Source organism: Saccopteryx leptura, chromosome 2, assembly GCF_036850995.1.
Source record: "Saccopteryx leptura isolate mSacLep1 chromosome 2, mSacLep1_pri_phased_curated, whole genome shotgun sequence".
Taxonomy (NCBI): domain Eukaryota; kingdom Metazoa; phylum Chordata; class Mammalia; order Chiroptera; family Emballonuridae; genus Saccopteryx; species Saccopteryx leptura.
Genome location: NC_089504.1, coordinates 131,557,783 through 131,574,071, shown reverse-complemented (window position 1 = coordinate 131,574,071; position 16,289 = coordinate 131,557,783). Strand labels below are relative to the sequence as shown.

Here is a 16,289-nt window from a genome sequence, read left to right as displayed (position 1 = left end):
TCTTCAGTGTCGTTCTTCTCTAATTTGAATAGCATTTAGTCCTTCTCATTAAGGGCGTAGGACTAAGTTTGGCTTGGGGCCAAACAATCAGGGGAGGAGTAAGGAGGCTGGAGCAGGGAGCCCCTGGTCCTGTGATGAGACAGGCTGGCCACCACACCATGGTTTGAACCACTGGACAGGGAAAGGAAAGTGGTCAAAAGCAACAAAGATCCCAAAAAGCAGTCCTAGCACAAAGGATTCTTTGGAGAAAAGGCAAGGCCAAAATTCAAAGTAAACTTAAAATCTGGAAGCAGGTTAGGTTAAAAGTCAGGTAATAAGTTGGGTTGAAGTGCTAAGAGAGGTAGTTACTGAGGCACTTTTTCTGTGGAATTATATCAACCAGAAGATTTGGATTCTAGGCTTTGGCTTTATACTAACCTGCTCGCTGGTTGACCTTTGCCAGGTCCTTTATTCTCTGAGGTTTGTTTTCCCGTTTGTATAATAAACACTGCGTTCTCCATTTTAGTCCCTCGGGATTATAGCAGTAGGAGAAGGAAACGAAAAACAATCAAAGCTCTTTAGAAAGCTGAACGCGCTGCACTAAGAGGAAGAAATTACACCATCACCTTCATTAGAGCGTAGGGGCTGGAGCTGGGGTTTGGCCTGTGGTGTCCCTTTCCAGAGCGCGTCTTCCTCCCCTCGGCATGGGGGCGCCCGCTCACAAGGCCTCTCTATCCCATCGCTTTTCTCTATGGTTTTATCTCCCAGACCATAAGGCGGGAGGGCGTGGTCAACACGTCTTTTCCGCTAGTTGCCCCCCTCTAGCCCACAGTCTCACTGCCCTGAGCCTCCCGTGCCGGCCGGCCGGCCGGGCGGACAGGCGGGCTCGCGGGGGGCGCGCAGGGGGCGGGGGGAGTTCCGGTTCCGGTTCTTTGTGCAGCTGCAGCAGCGGCTCTGGGGAAGATGGCGGCCCGGGCGGGATTCCAGTCTGTGGCTCCGAGCGGGGGCGCCGGGGCCTCAGGAGGGGCGGGCGCGGCGGCTGCTCTGGGCCCGGGCGGGACTCCGGGGCCTCCCGTGCGAATGGGCCCGGCGCCGGGTCAAGGGCTATACCGCTCCCCGATGCCCGGAGCGGCCTATCCGGTGAGTGGGGCAGGAGGAGGGGCGCGCGGGCCGGGGGCGGGGCCGAGAGGGGTCCTGGGAGTGAGAGCGATGGGGGAGAAGTAGGAAGGTCTCCCCTGGGAAGGATTTGGGCCCTGAGTGGGGGTGGGGGAGGCAGTGCAGAAGAAGGAGAGGAGGCAGTTAGCATCTTCACCTGCTCCTACGGGCATTTTTGCCGTGGGGAGTCAGGATATAGAACCAGGGTGGATGAAGTGGGTCCAAGGTGGGGCAGATGAGGGCTGGGGTGCAATAGGGCTTGGGCAACTCCGGTGCCCACAGGAACCAGAAGGTAGCTGGCAAATTGAGGTCAGCTTTCAAGGAGATGGTAGCTGACAGTACTATCTGAGTAAATGTAGAATAGAGGAGATGTGCAATGTGTCAGACAAAAAAGTAGACTAGGGAGAATTTGAGTATAATTTGATTCTTAGCTTTTGGGCTGTGTTCTGTTACGGAATCACTACTGGAGCAGAGGAAGCTCCAGTTGCCTGTATTTCAGAGAGGCAGAGGACTTCCTCCCATTGTGCTTCACTGCCCCCCAGCCTTGTTTCATTCAAAGAACTCAAGAATCCCCCACTTTTCCTTTCTTGGTGGGTTCGTAGAGGAAGCCATGACACCTCTGGGTTCTGTCTCCTCTGTAGAGACCAGGTATGCTGCCAGGCAGCCGAATGACACCTCAGGGACCTTCCATGGGACCCCCTGGCTATGGGGGGAACCCTTCAGTCCGACCTGGCCTGGCTCAGTCAGGGATGGACCAGTCCCGCAAGAGACCTGCTCCTCAGCAGATCCAGCAGGTCCAGCAGCAGGCGGTCCAAAATCGAAACCACAAGTAAGGTGACCCCAGGGAGGGGGGGGGGGGAAAGGGAGGGAGGGGGCCTGTGAGAACTCAGGTGGTGGGAATATCTGAACCAGTAAGTGATAGTGCTGTGTCAGCAGATAGTGCTTATTCTTGAGAATGCCTCATGTTGTTCGGAGGGTTGAGGAAATGTCTTTGATTTGAGAGAAGCTTTGCAGTCCTTTTGCTTTACTATAAATGGAGGTGCTGACAGCCTGTCTTCATGTTCTGGCTAGTTCCATCCCAACCTGATAATGGTATTTATTTTGAACAGTGCAAAGAAAAAGAAGATGGCTGACAAAATTCTACCTCAAAGGGTGAGTCCAGACTGTAGGTCTTGTTGAGGGTGTGATGAGTTTGAGAACAGAGATGCTCAGCTCTATATCCCCATGATATCTTTCTGTTTCTAAGATTCGAGAACTGGTACCAGAGTCCCAGGCCTATATGGATCTCTTGGCTTTTGAAAGGAAACTAGACCAGACTATTATGAGGAAACGGCTTGATATACAGGAGGCCTTGAAACGTCCCATCAAGGTAACACAGAAGTGCACTAGGGAGGGAGCCAAAGGAAAGACTTGGGAACCTACAGCAGGCTTAGGATGAGAAATCAAAGACACAGCACAGCTCTCCTTTGCATTTAAATTACATCTTTCCCTTCTGCTATGAACTGAGAATTACATGAGAAACATAAAAACAGAACAGCAAACAGGGAGGGGCTTTTGATACCTCATACCAGAAATATGCCCTATCCATGTTTTTGATACAACTGCTCTGCCACCTTAAGAACCTGGCACCTTCCATGACTTTGTTCACTTGGCATCTCAGTGTATACATTTGCACTCAGCCCAATGGCCTGTACTTAATGAAATCTCCGTCCATCCATCCTAGGGACTGGGTAGACTGTAAGCCATTCTGTTAGCATTAATTTTGGGGTTTGGGGAGACCCTGTCTTAAATATCAAACCACTGAAGCCCTACTATCGGTTCTGTTTCTGCCCTCCCCAGCAAAAACGGAAGCTGCGAATTTTCATTTCTAACACTTTCAATCCGGCTAAGTCGGATGCTGAGGATGGCGAAGGGACGGTGGCTTCCTGGGAGCTTCGGGTAGAAGGACGGCTCCTGGAGGATGTGAGTTCAGGGTCCACTGTGGTCAGCATTTTAGGGTGGGAGCGGCTGGGAACAAGCAGTGTTGTCTGGTTGGCAGGAAGCCTCGCTGGTGCTCACAGCTCCTGTTGGGAACAGCAGGGACAGGGTCACTGAGTTCCCTGGGCTAAAAGACAATGGTTCTTTGTGTTAACTTCCACAGCTTGGCCCTCACTTGGTTTCATATCGAGAAGCTTATTGTCCTGGGATTTGATTTGTTATTTACCTTCCCCTTGATGCTGCTGGCCATTGAATTTAGCAGTATATGCAGATTATCCTGTTGGTGTGTGTGTCTTTGCTTTCAAATGAGTTTGCACTTAGGATTTTGAGGCCCTGCTTTCCTCTCAGAGTTCTTTTTCTTATTTTCTTACTGATTTTAGAGGGAGAGGAAGAGAGAGAGAAACATCGATTTGTTGTTTCACTTATTTTTGCATTCATTGGTTGACTCTTGTATGTGCCCTGACTAGGGACTGTACCCACAACCTTGATGTATTGGGATGATGCTTTGTTTAACCAAATTAGCTACCTAACCAGGGTCTCTGAGTTCTTGAGATCCTTGATTCCAATTATGACATCTCCGTCTTTCCAACTTTCATTGGAGACGTCTCACAGTTTAAGTGGAATAATTTCTCTGACAGGCCCTTGGTTGCTTCATGGGGAGCCTCAGCCGACAGGTGATAGCCCTAGCCCCCAAACTTCCCACCCCAGGAGCTCCTTGGGGACACTCATTTTTCTCTTACACTCTCTGGCTGGCTGTTTTTAACTGTTCACAGGCTAATATGAATGCATTTTTGCAGAAGAATCAGGGCTCAGTGTCAGAGCCTCCTTCTCTATATAGGTCCAGTCCATGTGCTGGTGGTGTCATTCTATCCAAATAAAGCTGTTTTTGTTCTGGCTACTTGTTGCCTATGATTCATTTCCCCTCTAGAGTCAGACTTTTCTCTGTTTAAACTCGCTTTGTTATGTGCAGTGGTTTGGCTAACTTGCCTCATTTCCCTTGGGGAAATGAGGTGGATAAGTGAGTGACCCTATATACATGTTATAGGTGGTTTTTTCAGGGTTCTGTTGCTACTGTGACTTGTTTAATACCTATAGACACCTACCTTGCCATCTCCTAAGAAATATTCAAAAGACATTTTTGACATTTTTCCCATTGCTGTTGTGGGTTCCTTTTTTATGGAACTTTGTCTTGAGGAATTTCTTCTGGGTTTTCCTAACATGATCTTTTCTTTCTATTCTCTAGTCAGCCTTGTCCAAATATGATGCCACCAAACAAAAGAGGAAGTTCTCTTCCTTTTTTAAATCCTTGGTGATCGAACTGGACAAAGACCTGTATGGGCCAGACAACCACCTGGTAGAAGTGAGTAGTTCTGCCCTCTCAGCTTTGATTCGATGACTGAAGGAAGGTGGACTTGGAGCCAAACTTGAATGTCTAGGGAGAGGGGGAGGTATAAAGACTTACTCCAGTTGTATGGTGCCACCATCCATTGTAGTTTGCACATTGACCTCCAGGTGGCACTAGCTGTTTAGTTTGGTTAACTTTGGACCCAAGAGTTCTTGGGAGTCTGACTTGTGCCCCCCTTTTAATGTTACTATCCTGGTTGCTGTCCCCACTTTTAAGAGAAATTCTAATGAAGGCCTCTTATACATGCCAGGCCATCTCAGCATCTTGCTTATTAATAATGGTAAGACATATATATCCATACACCATTCATACTTTGTCCTGGTAGCAGATGCTATAATTAATTAGAGGGGCTAATTGATAGGGTTCTAGTCCTTGCCATGGTTCCATTGTAGATCTGGGACTTCCTTTTGATCTCTGCTCTGTTTAGATTTACATTCTAAATCATCAAGAATCCATTATTATAATGCCTGAGTATGCAGTGTTCTGAAAACCATGTTAGCGACAGTGTTCTTTGAGATATAGTCAAAACCAGAATGAGTCAGTCGAACATTCTAAGTTAACTTAACCTGCTCCTTTTTTTGCCAGTGTAGCCGCAGCCCCTTAACCTCAACCACTAAGAGACATGGGAAGGTCTTTACCATCTAATAAGGGAAGTAAGTCATAGAATCAATAGAAAATTGTAAATATATTTAACTTTATAGCAATAAAGCACTGTGGCTAAGAATGTGGACTGTAGAGTCACATATACCAGAGTTCAGATCACAGGTCCACTAATTACTGGCTGTTTGACCTTAGGCAAGTTACTTCATTCTTCTTTTTTATTTTTATTTTTATTAAGTGAGAGGCAGAGAGACTCCCACATGCACCACAACTGGGATCCACCTGGCAAGGCCCTGACTTGGCGATGCTTTGCCCATCTGGGGCTGCTGCTCTGTTGCTCAGCAACCGAGCTATTTTAGTGCCTGAGGCAAGGCCATAGAGCTATCCTCAGTGCCTGGGGCCAACTTTTGCTTGAACCATTCAAACCATGGCTGCAGGAGGGGAAGAGAGAGGGGTGGAGAGGGAGGGTGGAGAAGCAGATGATCGCTTCTCCTGTGCGCCCGGACTGGGAATCAAACCTAGGACTTTCACATGCTGAGCCAACACCATACCACTGAGCCAGCCGGCCAGGGCCACTACATTCTTCTAAGTATTAGTTTTCTCATCTGTAAAGTTGGTTTAATTGTACCTATCTGGTATAGATGTGGGAATTAATGAGATAATCCAAGTAATTGTCTTAGAAAACTTGCACATGTAGTAAGTACTCAGTAAATGATAGTTATGTTATTTTACTATTACCCATTGTGAGGATAAAATTATCACTGGAAATTCAGGCTAATTTAAATGTGACCCTGCACAGTCAGAATTAAAAAGTTAATCTATTTAGATAATAATCCCAAAGCCATATGCAGTTAAAAAAAAACAACTCTCATGGTATTGCTCTTTTCCAATAGCCTCAGTAATCAAAGTTGAATATTCAGTCATTACAGAAGCTCTTCCCTCCCACCCCAGCTCTTCCTCTGGGAGAGCACCCCCTGACATCTTCCTCTCTGTAGTGGCACAGGACCGCCACTACCCAGGAGACAGATGGCTTCCAGGTGAAGCGGCCAGGCGATGTGAATGTACGATGTACTGTCCTGCTGATGCTGGATTACCAGGTATTTTGTGGTGATGTGAAGGGTCCAGCTTTCGTAGCCATTAGCAATCTAACATTTAAAGGTATAAATTTAGTTGTAGGTAATTGCCTCCAGACTTTAAGTTTCCTAAATAACAGGGGTAGAATCTTAGTCATTTCTGAATTTCTTCTAGTGTTTTTCTATGCCAGAGAAAACAGTACATTATTGCTTGTTGAACGACTTGAATGTATGGTCATGCTTTACACCCTAGGACGCATATAGCTCCAACTCACTATCTTCATCTCTATATTCTTTGGTTCTCTGCAGCCTCCCCAGTTTAAATTAGACCCTCGCCTGGCTCGGCTCTTGGGCATCCACACCCAGACCCGTCCAGTGATCATTCAAGCACTGTGGCAATATATTAAGACACATAAGCTCCAGGACCCTCATGAACGAGAGTTTGTCATCTGTGACAAGTACCTCCAGCAGGTAAAAAAGCGACCTAATCTTTTGCTAGAGTCCACTGGAGCACTGGTTGTACCCAAAATGCCAACTTCTTACCTGCTTTCCCTCTTTTCCACAGATCTTTGAGTCTCAACGTATGAAGTTTTCAGAGATCCCCCAACGGCTCCACGCCTTGCTTATGCCACCTGAGCCCATCATCATTAATCATGTCATCAGGTAAGCATGTGCATGAGAGGTGTGGTGTACTGGAGCTGGCTTGTACCAGCTTGCACAAGCCAACTATCAAATTTTCAGGAATTTTGCAAGCAGATTGTTAAACGTAGCTGTTATATAAACTTATAATTTAATACATTATGTTAAAGATGAGGGTAATATGTACTTAAAAGTTTATTTCCTAATTACTTTATTAGTCTTTATGTTTTTGAGATTACATCTATTGTGTATGGTAGAAATTCTATATAATGTGTAACTGCACATCTCTTTTCAACTCCGTAACAGTGATGTAATGTTGGTAGCTTCAAATAAACCATGTTGGGAATATTTAAACCACAGAAATTGGCAAATGTTACAAATCAGGGCTTTTATCCTCTTTGGAGAATCAATTTTTAGACATTTACCAGCCCATCACTGATGGGCTGCCATCTCTTTTCTGGAAGGCAAGACATTCCAGTCTGAGACTTCAGCTCCATTACCTCCATCTGCTTTTCTGTTCAGAAGATGGATGAGCAAGGCCTCCCTAAGCAGGCATATAGCCTGAAGGAAGGCACTTCCTCCTTGCAGCATGTGTCTGTGGTTGGATATAATCTCTTGGCCTTCTTTTCTTTACTATATATTAATTCCAATAAAGGCTTTCCTTTCTTTAGACCATGAACCATCTATTCAGTCAGTAGTAACTCCTATAACCTATACCTTGAGTTAATAGAAGTTGGTCTGTTCTATATTCCTGTGCTTAAAGTTAAGGCATTTTTTTATTTTGTGTGGTGTATGTTTAGTTCAAATTTATTTTTAGGGTCAGTTTTAGTTTAACAGTAAGAAAGATACTGTAGTAGTGGTATTCTTTGGAAAGGGAGAAACTTACTTTCCACTGGATTATCTTTTTTTGTTGTTAAAGTGAGAGGAGGGGAGTTAGACTCCTGCATGCCAGTGACCAGGGTCCACCTGGCATCCCCTGTGTGGGGGGCTGATATTCGAGTACCAATTATTTTTTAGTGCCTAAGGCTGATGCCCTTGGACCAACAGAGCTATCCTCAGCGCCCTGGTCGACACTTGAACCAATCGAGCCACTGGCTGTAAGAGGGGCAGAGGGAGGGGTGGAGACGCAGACAGTTGCTTCTCCTGTGTGCCCTGATTGGGGATCGAACCTGGGACATCTACATGCCGGGTCGGTGCTTTAGCCACTGAACCAACCAGCCAGGGCCTGTATTATCGTTTGTATTGGGTCACTTTTTTTTTTTAAGATTTTATTTATTGCCTGACCTGGTATAGTAGATAGTAGATAGTATCTACTATGGTGGCATAGTAGATAAAGTGTTGACCTGGAATGCTGAGGTCACTGATTCGAAACCCCAGGCTTCCCAGGTCAGGGCACATACAAGAAGCAACTATGAGTGAATGCTTCCCGTTTCTCCTGCGTTTCTCTCTCTTTCTCTTTCCTCTCTCCAAAATTTAGCACTAAATAAAATCTAAAAAAATTTATTTATTTATTTATTTATTGCTTGACCAGGCAGTGGCACAGTGGGTAGAGCTCTGGTTTTGGATGCTAAGGACCCAGGTTCAAAACCCCAGGGTCGCCAGCTTGAGCATGGGCTCATCTGGCTTGAGTGCAGCATCGCCAGCTTGAGCACAGGATCATAGACATGGCCCCATGTTCGCTGGCTTGAGCCCAGAGGTCTCTGGCTTGAAGCCTAATGTCACTGGGTTGAGCAAGGGGTCACTGGCTCAGCTGAAGCCCCTTGGTCAAGGCACACATGAGAAAGCAATCAATGAACAACTAAAGTACCACAACAGTAAGTTGATGCTTCTTATCTCTGTCCTTTCCTGCCTGTCTGTCTCTCCCTCTCTCTCTCCAAAAAACAAAAAAGTATTTATTAATTTTACAGAGTGGGGACGCAAGAAGTATCAACTCACAGTTGCTTCACTTGTTATTCCTTGCTTGTTTGACGTATGTGCCTTGAACTGGGCAAGCCCAGGGTTTCCAACAGCAACCTCAGCATTCCAGGTCAGTGCTCTAAGCACTGCACCACTACAGGCCAGACACTGTACTGGTTGAATTTTCACCATTGATTTTTTTTAAATTAATTTTATTGAGGTCTATATACAATAAATTGCACCCATTTAAAGTATAGTGTGATGATGTTTGGCAAAGGTATATACCTTGTAGCTCCTAACACGAGAAAGGTACAGAACATTTCTGACTCACCCAAAAGGAGTTGTGCAATCCACTTCTTTCCCTTCATTCTTGAGCCATTTTTTTGACCCAGTGAAATTAGGTCTTAGGGGACAAGCCCTTTACCAGTCCCCTTTGATTTCCTCACCAGTGTTGACCCAAATGATCAGAAAAAGACGGCTTGTTATGACATTGATGTGGAAGTGGATGATACCTTGAAGACCCAGATGAATTCTTTTCTGCTGTCTACAGCCAGCCAGCAGGAGATTGCTACTCTAGACAACAAGGTAGGGCCTCTGCCCTGGGTAGTTTGGGTGTCCCAGCCCTCTATCACAGCTTCCAGGCTGTCTTTTGATTCTTGGTATTCATTCAGAATATATTGACATCCAGTATATGCCAGGCATAGTACTTGGTGCTAGTTGGAGCCAGACATACATGAGTTCTAATTCTGGCTACAGTTGTATACCATTTTCTTTTTTTTCTTTGGTTGATTTTACAGAGCACAGCTAGAAGTGAGGAGTATAGTTGCTTCACTTTAGTTCATTGCTTGCTTATTGTATGTTGCCTTGACCAAGCCCAAGGTTTCAAACTGGCGACCTCAGCATTCCAGGTCGACATTCTACCTCACTGTGCCACCACAGGCCAGGCTGGCTATACCTTTTCATTTTAGAGAGGAGAGAGAGAGAGGGAGAGAGAAGGGGGGAGGAGCTGGAAGCATCAACTCCCATATGTGCCTTGACCAGGCAAGCCCAGAGTTTCGAACCGGCGACCTCAGCATTTCCAGGTCGACGCTTTTTCCACTGCGCCACCACAGGTCAGGCTACCTTTTAATATCTTTGAGCCTTAGTTTCTGATCTGTGAAATAAAAACTATATAAGTTTGCTGTGAGGATTAAATGAGACAGTACATGTACAGGCATTTGTGTAGCACATAAAAACAAATGATAATTTCTGCTACTGTTGTTCTTATTACTATATTTAACATTATTAAACCTAGTCCCTATAAGTAAAGCCAGAAAGAGGAGAACAGGGAGGCTTCCCTGGGAGAGTTGATACCCCAACTAAATCTTGAAGGCCAGAGTGGGGGTTAACAAAGGAGGAGAAATGAGAGTGGTGCTTAGGGGCATGGGAAGCAGAGGACATTCCAGAAAGAGGGAATGGGGTGTGTAAAGGTCCAAAGATGAGCCTGGCATGTTCAAGAAGTACAAGTCATTTAGTGTGCTAGATATAACACAGGGGCCCTGGGATGAGATGTTTTGGGAAAGGAAACTGGATAGGAAAGGATCCTAAATCATGAAGAAGTTTTGATGCAGGGAATACCTATTAATCCTTTGTCCTGAAGGCTGGAGAGGTTTGGTGTTGTTTGCAATGGAAGGCAGGAAGGTGGAGAGTAGTTTTTTTTTTTTAATTTTTATTTTATTTATTCATTTTAGAGAGGAGAGAGAGAGGGAGAGAGAAAAAGAGAGAGAAGAGAGAGACAGGGGGGAGGAGCTGGAAGCATCAACTCCCATATGTGCCTTGACCAGGCAAGCCCAGGGTTTTGAACTGGCGACCCCAGCATTTCCAGGTCGACGCTTTATCCACTGCGCCACCACAGGTCAGGCGGAAGGTGGAGAGGAGATTTTAAGAGGGGTGGATTTGGAGGCAGGAAGCCCAGTTAGGAGACTGGTGCGGTAATCCATCTGAGGTGTTGGACAGCCTGAATAAACTAAGAGTACTGACAGCGAGGGTGGGAATGAGTAGATGGATTTGAGATATGTCAAAGTGGAATGGAAGAGATTGGACTCTGCTTAGATGGGGCTGGTAGGGTGAAGTGTGAGGGAGAAGGAAGCTTTAGGATGATTTCCAGGCTTCTAGTTTGGGTGGGTATAATATTCACTCAGACTGGGAACAGGAGAAGCAGCAAGTGTCAGAGGAAAGGAAGTGGATTTAGTTTTAGAAAGTTTAAGGTCCATGGAGATGGCAGTAGTTGGACTGGTTGGGTTTTAGGAAATGGACTCTGGTTTGTAGATTGAGGACTCATTACCCTGTTAATTGTAATGGAAGACATACCAGGAGATGAAAATGCCAGGAAGTGAATGGAGAATGAGAAGAGGGCAGAGAAAAAAACACACGGACCTTAGCTTTTGAGACATCTGTGCTGTGGATTAAGTATTCACCATGTAGCTTCACCTAGACTGGACACTGGAGACTAACAGTGTTAGTCAGGGGTCCCCAAACTTTTTACACAGGGGGCCAGTTCACTGTCCCTCAGACCGTTGGAGGGCCGAACTATAAAAAAAACTACGAACAAATCCCTATGCACACTGCACATATCTTATTTTAAAGTAAAAAAACAAAACGGGAACAAATACAATATTTAAAATAAAGAACAAGTAAATTTAAATCAACAAACTGACCAGTATTTCAATGGGAACTATGCTCCTCTCACTGACCACCAATGAAAGAGGTGCCCCTTCCTGAAGTGCGGTGGGGGCCAGATAAACAGCCTTAGGGGGCCGCATGCGGGCCGTAGTTTGGGGACCCCTGGTGTTCTAACTTCTCTCGTGCTGGGTATATAGAGTCACAGTACAAACTACCTCCTGAAAGAAAGCCAGGTGCCAGAGCAGTTGGAGCTAGGCAGTGGTGTCCTTTCTAGGCAGCACTCTGTGCATAGGTTGGGAGTGGCACAGGGAGAGGTCACCATTGTCTTCCATTTAACTTTGCATTTCCCCAGTTTGAAAATGATATGCGCTTCCTCTTCCTTTCAGATCCATGAGACAATAGAAACTATCAATCAGCTGAAGACCCAGCGGGAGTTCATGCTGAGCTTTGCCAGAGACCCTCAGGGTTTCATTAACGACTGGCTTCAGTCCCAGTGCCGGGACCTCAAGGTAAAAATACTTAGGAAAAGGGCAAAGAGACTTAGTTTAGTGAGGCACATGTTTGCTTTAATTCTGTGACATCTGATAGAAAAGTCAGAGGCTTGAGGGACCAGATTATCTTTAGCACATTCTAGGGACCATTTTATAATTAAGTGGGGAAATATAAGTAGAACCATCAAGTTTTTATCCAGTACTTTGCTGTCACTATGCACCATATTTTAGGGAATATGCAGTGGAAAATTTGATCTCTGCTTCAAAGCAGCATGCATTCAGTTTTGGGAAACTAGGCTAATATGATTTAAAATGTAATAAATTATATCAGACATTGGAACTCACCAGTATCAATAAGGTAATTAAAAGGAGAAGGGAGATCAATGAGGTTCAAATAGTCGGGGCAGGCTTCATGGAATTTTTGGGATTCAGGGTGTTTCCCAGAGAGGGTAGCATCAGATGCTCAGGGGAAGGTAAGAGTGCGTACAGAATATGTGAAATATGCTCTTAGTTCTTGCCTATCCTGTGGTGACTGTGACTACCATTGTAGAGGCTGAGCGGAGGAACAAGGGACCAAGAGTGCCTGAACCAGGATCCCTGAACCAGGCAATGACTTATTGAGAGCAGGGGGTGACTTTGGGTGTTACATTAATTAGTTTGCTAGGACTGCCATAGAGAAGCACCACAAACTGGGTGCTGTAAACACAGGAATTTATTGTTTCTCAGTTCTGGAGCCTAAGTTTGAAATTAAATGGTGTCTGCAGGGGTTGCTTCCACCAGAGGGTTGTGAGGGAGGGTCAGTTCCAGGCCTCCCTCCTAACTTGTAGCCTCAGGCATTCCTTGGTTTGCAGATGGTGTTCTCCATTTGTCTTCACTTCATCTTCCCTCTGTGCATGTCTGTCTCTGTGTCCAAATTTCCCCTTTTTATAAGGATACAAGTTATATTGGATTAGGCCCACCCTAATGACCTCATCTTAACTTGATCATCTGCAGAGACCCTATTTCCAAATAAAGTCACATTTACAGGTACTGGGGGGGTTAGGATTTCTACATCTTTTGGGGGAATACAATTCAATCCATAACAGGTGTGAAGGAAGGAAACAAGTCTATCCCTCTCTCTCTGCCCCCTGCCATCTCCCTCAGACCATGACCGATGTAGTGGGTAACCCAGAGGAAGAGCGCCGAGCTGAGTTCTACTTCCAGCCTTGGGCTCAGGAGGCCGTGTGCCGATACTTCTACTCCAAGGTAGGTGCCTGGGCTGCACAGGGGAAACTGACAAAACGCAGGGGGTCTGCACTCCTGGTGGGGGTCAGTGGTACTAGCTTCCAACTCCTGGTTTGTCTCATCTTCCACTATTTTTTCCTTAGGTGCAGCAGAGACGACAAGAATTAGAGCAAGCCCTGGGAATCCGAAATACATAGGGCCTCTCTCACAGCCCTGATGTGGCTGCACCGATTCTTTATTTGGGCCCTGTGCTGCCTGCCTCATAGCACCTGCCTTGGTCTTGCTTGGGGCCTTCCAGGGGATGCTGTTGGTTCAAGGACAACACCAGAAGGAAGAGGGTCTCACATTTCTGTCTTACAAGACATCTATTACCCTCTTCTCCCACCCCATCACTTCCCCTCCCACCCCCAGCTTCCCTTTGCCCCACAAAGTTCCCATGTGCCTCTACCCTCCCCTGGTCTACATAGGATCTCTAGATAGTATTAGAGAGAGAACTTGTAGTGGTAATCAGTGCATTGAATGGATTGGGCCTAAGGCCAGATAGTCTTCAAGGGGACCAGCAACACTGATCCTGCCCTTCAGAGACCCAGGAGTTGGGAGCCTCAGCCCTTTCTCCAAGACTCAGGCCTGGGGGCACTCTATAAGCTAGTTGATCTTGGCTCTCCTGATAACAATCCGATTTCCTTCCTTCCCTCCACAGGTTTGGAGCAAACTCCCTTCACTTGTTGCCCTCTAGTACTAAAGGACCCTGGCTCTTGGGCTCCACTGAGCACCAGGTCAGTCTGCAGCCCTCTGGATTGGCCTGCTGCCTCAGTGCTACTCTTACTCCCTCGTAGGGGGTTCATATCAGTATTGGAATTTGTTAACAACTGCTCCCTCCCAGCATACTACTTGTAGCTGCTCTTCTTAGGATTCCCTCCTATCTGTCCCAGGGTATTTGAGTGAGGAATCTTGCCTTTTCCTGTCAGAGGCCCAGGGATCTAACCTGGGGTACTGTCATTATTAGCAGAGGCTGCTGCTTCCTGCTATTGCTTAGAGGTGTGATTCATTCATTCACTCTACCCTGCCTCCCCCTCCCTTCATGGAGAAACAGGCCTAAAATCAAACGGGTAAAAGCCCTGGGCCATCCCTGTCTTCCTATCCCTTGTCTGCTCTGTTGACACCCACTGGTGACTTCTAGGGCACTGAGGAGTGAAAGCGCCTAGGGCTGGAGAATAGCTGAATTGGGTTTGTGACTCCTCCTCCTCCCTGCCTCACAGGATTGTGACTCCCCAGCCCCGCCCCTAAAGCTTCAGACCCCTCAGGTAGCAGCAGGACTTTGATCTTGGCCCCTTGGAACTGAGATGGTTGTGCATCTTTCCATGAGAGCCTCAGATTCTTCTTCCAGGTTGTATTACCGAGTTAGCATATCCCAGGCTCGCAGACTCAACACAGTAGGGTGGGAGACAGCTGGGCCAGAGGGGGAATTCCGTTCAGCATGGGCTCTAAACCCACAGAACTGACAAGGCCCCTGCTTCCCCACCCCCTCCTCAGGCTCCTGCGAGCACATCCCCCAGCCCGGTATCCCTGCCTGTTCCACACTGGGGACAGAATTTTCTCCCTGTCTCCCCCTTCCTGCTTTATCCCACCCCTCCCCGGAAAGCTTCTCAGTGACACTGGACAACCTCTGTTCTTGGGGCTGGAACCATCCATGAAAAGGAAGCTCAGCACTCCTACGCAGTGTCCCTGTTGAAGATAACTTTTTATTAACCGAATTGTTTTTTTTTCATGGACCAAATTTTTTTTTTGTACTGTCCCCTTATCAATGTCACCCAGTTTTAATAAAAGAATCTTCTGAAGGATGGGTTCCCCTACCTACTGAGGGAAAGCTCTTCTCCGAACTCTTTCCAGTGCCATTAGCCATGCTTATGGTGTTTGTTCATTTTATTTAACAACTATTTGTGGAGTACCTTTTATGTGCCAGCTGTGGTGCTAGGTGCTGGGGAAATGGTGGAAGACATTTCTACCCTGGGAACCTCAGGTCTTCACCTTAGAGTTCTGTCAGCCTTAGTGATTCAAGCAGGCCAGAGGTGGGATTATTGAGTCTCATCACTGCCTCCAGCTCCCCTGTTTGAAAGGTACTAACAAGACAGTGGCACTACCGCCATCTCCTTTGTCATTTTGAGCTCCCAGGGCTTGAGTGGGGTGCTGGCTTGAGTTTACTGTCCTTCATGCCTGTGATCCTTTAGGCTTGGTGAACTTGAGCTTCCTCCAAGGGCATTCAACTTCTCAGGATTCCTATCTAGATCCGGGCCAGGGCCTGCACAGCGAAAACCATTTTTCTCTGTGCCTACCATTTTTTAAGGTTCCACTGAAGATTTCAGTTATGTTTTGTTTTTTGTTTTTACAGAGAGAGAGAGGGATAGACAGGGACAGACAGGAACAGAGAGGTGAGAAGCATCAATCATTAGTTTTTCATTGTGCATTGCGACACTATTGATTGCTTTCTCATATGTGCCTTGACCACAGGCCTTCAACAGACCGAGTAACCCCTTGCTCTATCCAGTGACGTTGGGTCCAAGCTAGTGAACTTTTGCTCAAACCAGATGAGCCTGCGCTCAAGCTGGTGACCTTGGGGTCTCGAACCTGGGTCCTCGGCATCCCAGTCCAACGTTCTATCTACTGCGCCACCGCCTGGTCAGGCTGAAGATTTCAGTTCTTAAAACCAGCATGGAAGTTCTTGCTGTGTTGTCATCCTCAACCCCTTATTGGCAGAGTGGGAGGATTTTGCTCAGGATTGATATTCCCATTAGCAGGGCAGTTCCCATCTAGTGGCTCATTACTTTCTTCTTTTGTGCCATTATCTAGTGTGGTTCTACTCAAGGGGGGATGAATGCAACCGCATTTCAAAGCTGTAGTGAAAAGATTATCCTTTGCCTCCATGCATGGGAACATTTATGTACTATCTGCACTCAGACCCACCAGGATCAAAACACTTGCCAATCTGGAACTTAGGGGGTGTATCACACTTGAGAAGGGAAAGCAGAAGAATGCGGGTGATAACTTGGAGTGGAAAAAATTGATGTCAAGGACGTTGGAATGGCATCTGTTTTTACCCAGGCTAATTACATGTGTAATGAATAACTGATGAACCCTTACTAATTTCAAGCAAATCTACAGATAACTTCCTATGACAAGCCAATTCTGGAT

The 16,289-nt window shown here is 46.4% G+C and overlaps 1 protein-coding gene across 1 annotated transcript; it reads left to right on the top strand.

Moving 5' to 3' along the window:
* Positions 1-811: 811 nt before the first annotated feature.
* On the top strand, positions 812-14,941 carry SMARCD1 (SWI/SNF related, matrix associated, actin dependent regulator of chromatin, subfamily d, member 1). Its single transcript, XM_066368780.1, has 13 exons — positions 812-1,119; positions 1,776-1,963; positions 2,244-2,286; positions 2,381-2,503; positions 2,974-3,096; positions 4,355-4,471; positions 6,112-6,213; positions 6,499-6,660; positions 6,755-6,852; positions 9,174-9,309; positions 11,772-11,894; positions 13,020-13,121; positions 13,244-14,941. The coding sequence occupies exons 1-13, from the start codon at positions 943-945 to the stop codon at positions 13,295-13,297; spliced, it is 1,548 nt and encodes a 515-aa protein (XP_066224877.1). The 5' UTR covers positions 812-942; the 3' UTR covers positions 13,298-14,941.
* The last annotated feature ends 1,348 nt before the right edge of the window (positions 14,942-16,289 follow it).

What these genes read in the sequence shown, in the direction of transcription:
- SMARCD1 (XM_066368780.1), top strand. Translation starts at nt 943, where the DNA reads ATGGCGGCCCGGGCGGGATTCCAGTCTGTGGCTCCGAGCGGGGGCGCC. An exon ending in ACAAAATTCTACCTCAAAGG is followed by an intron (nt 2,287 to 2,380) that starts GTGAGTCCAGAC and finishes TCTGTTTCTAAG; the next exon opens with ATTCGAGAACTGGTACCAGA. An exon ending in AAGGACGGCTCCTGGAGGAT is followed by an intron (nt 3,097 to 4,354) that starts GTGAGTTCAGGG and finishes TCTATTCTCTAG; the next exon opens with TCAGCCTTGTCCAAATATGA.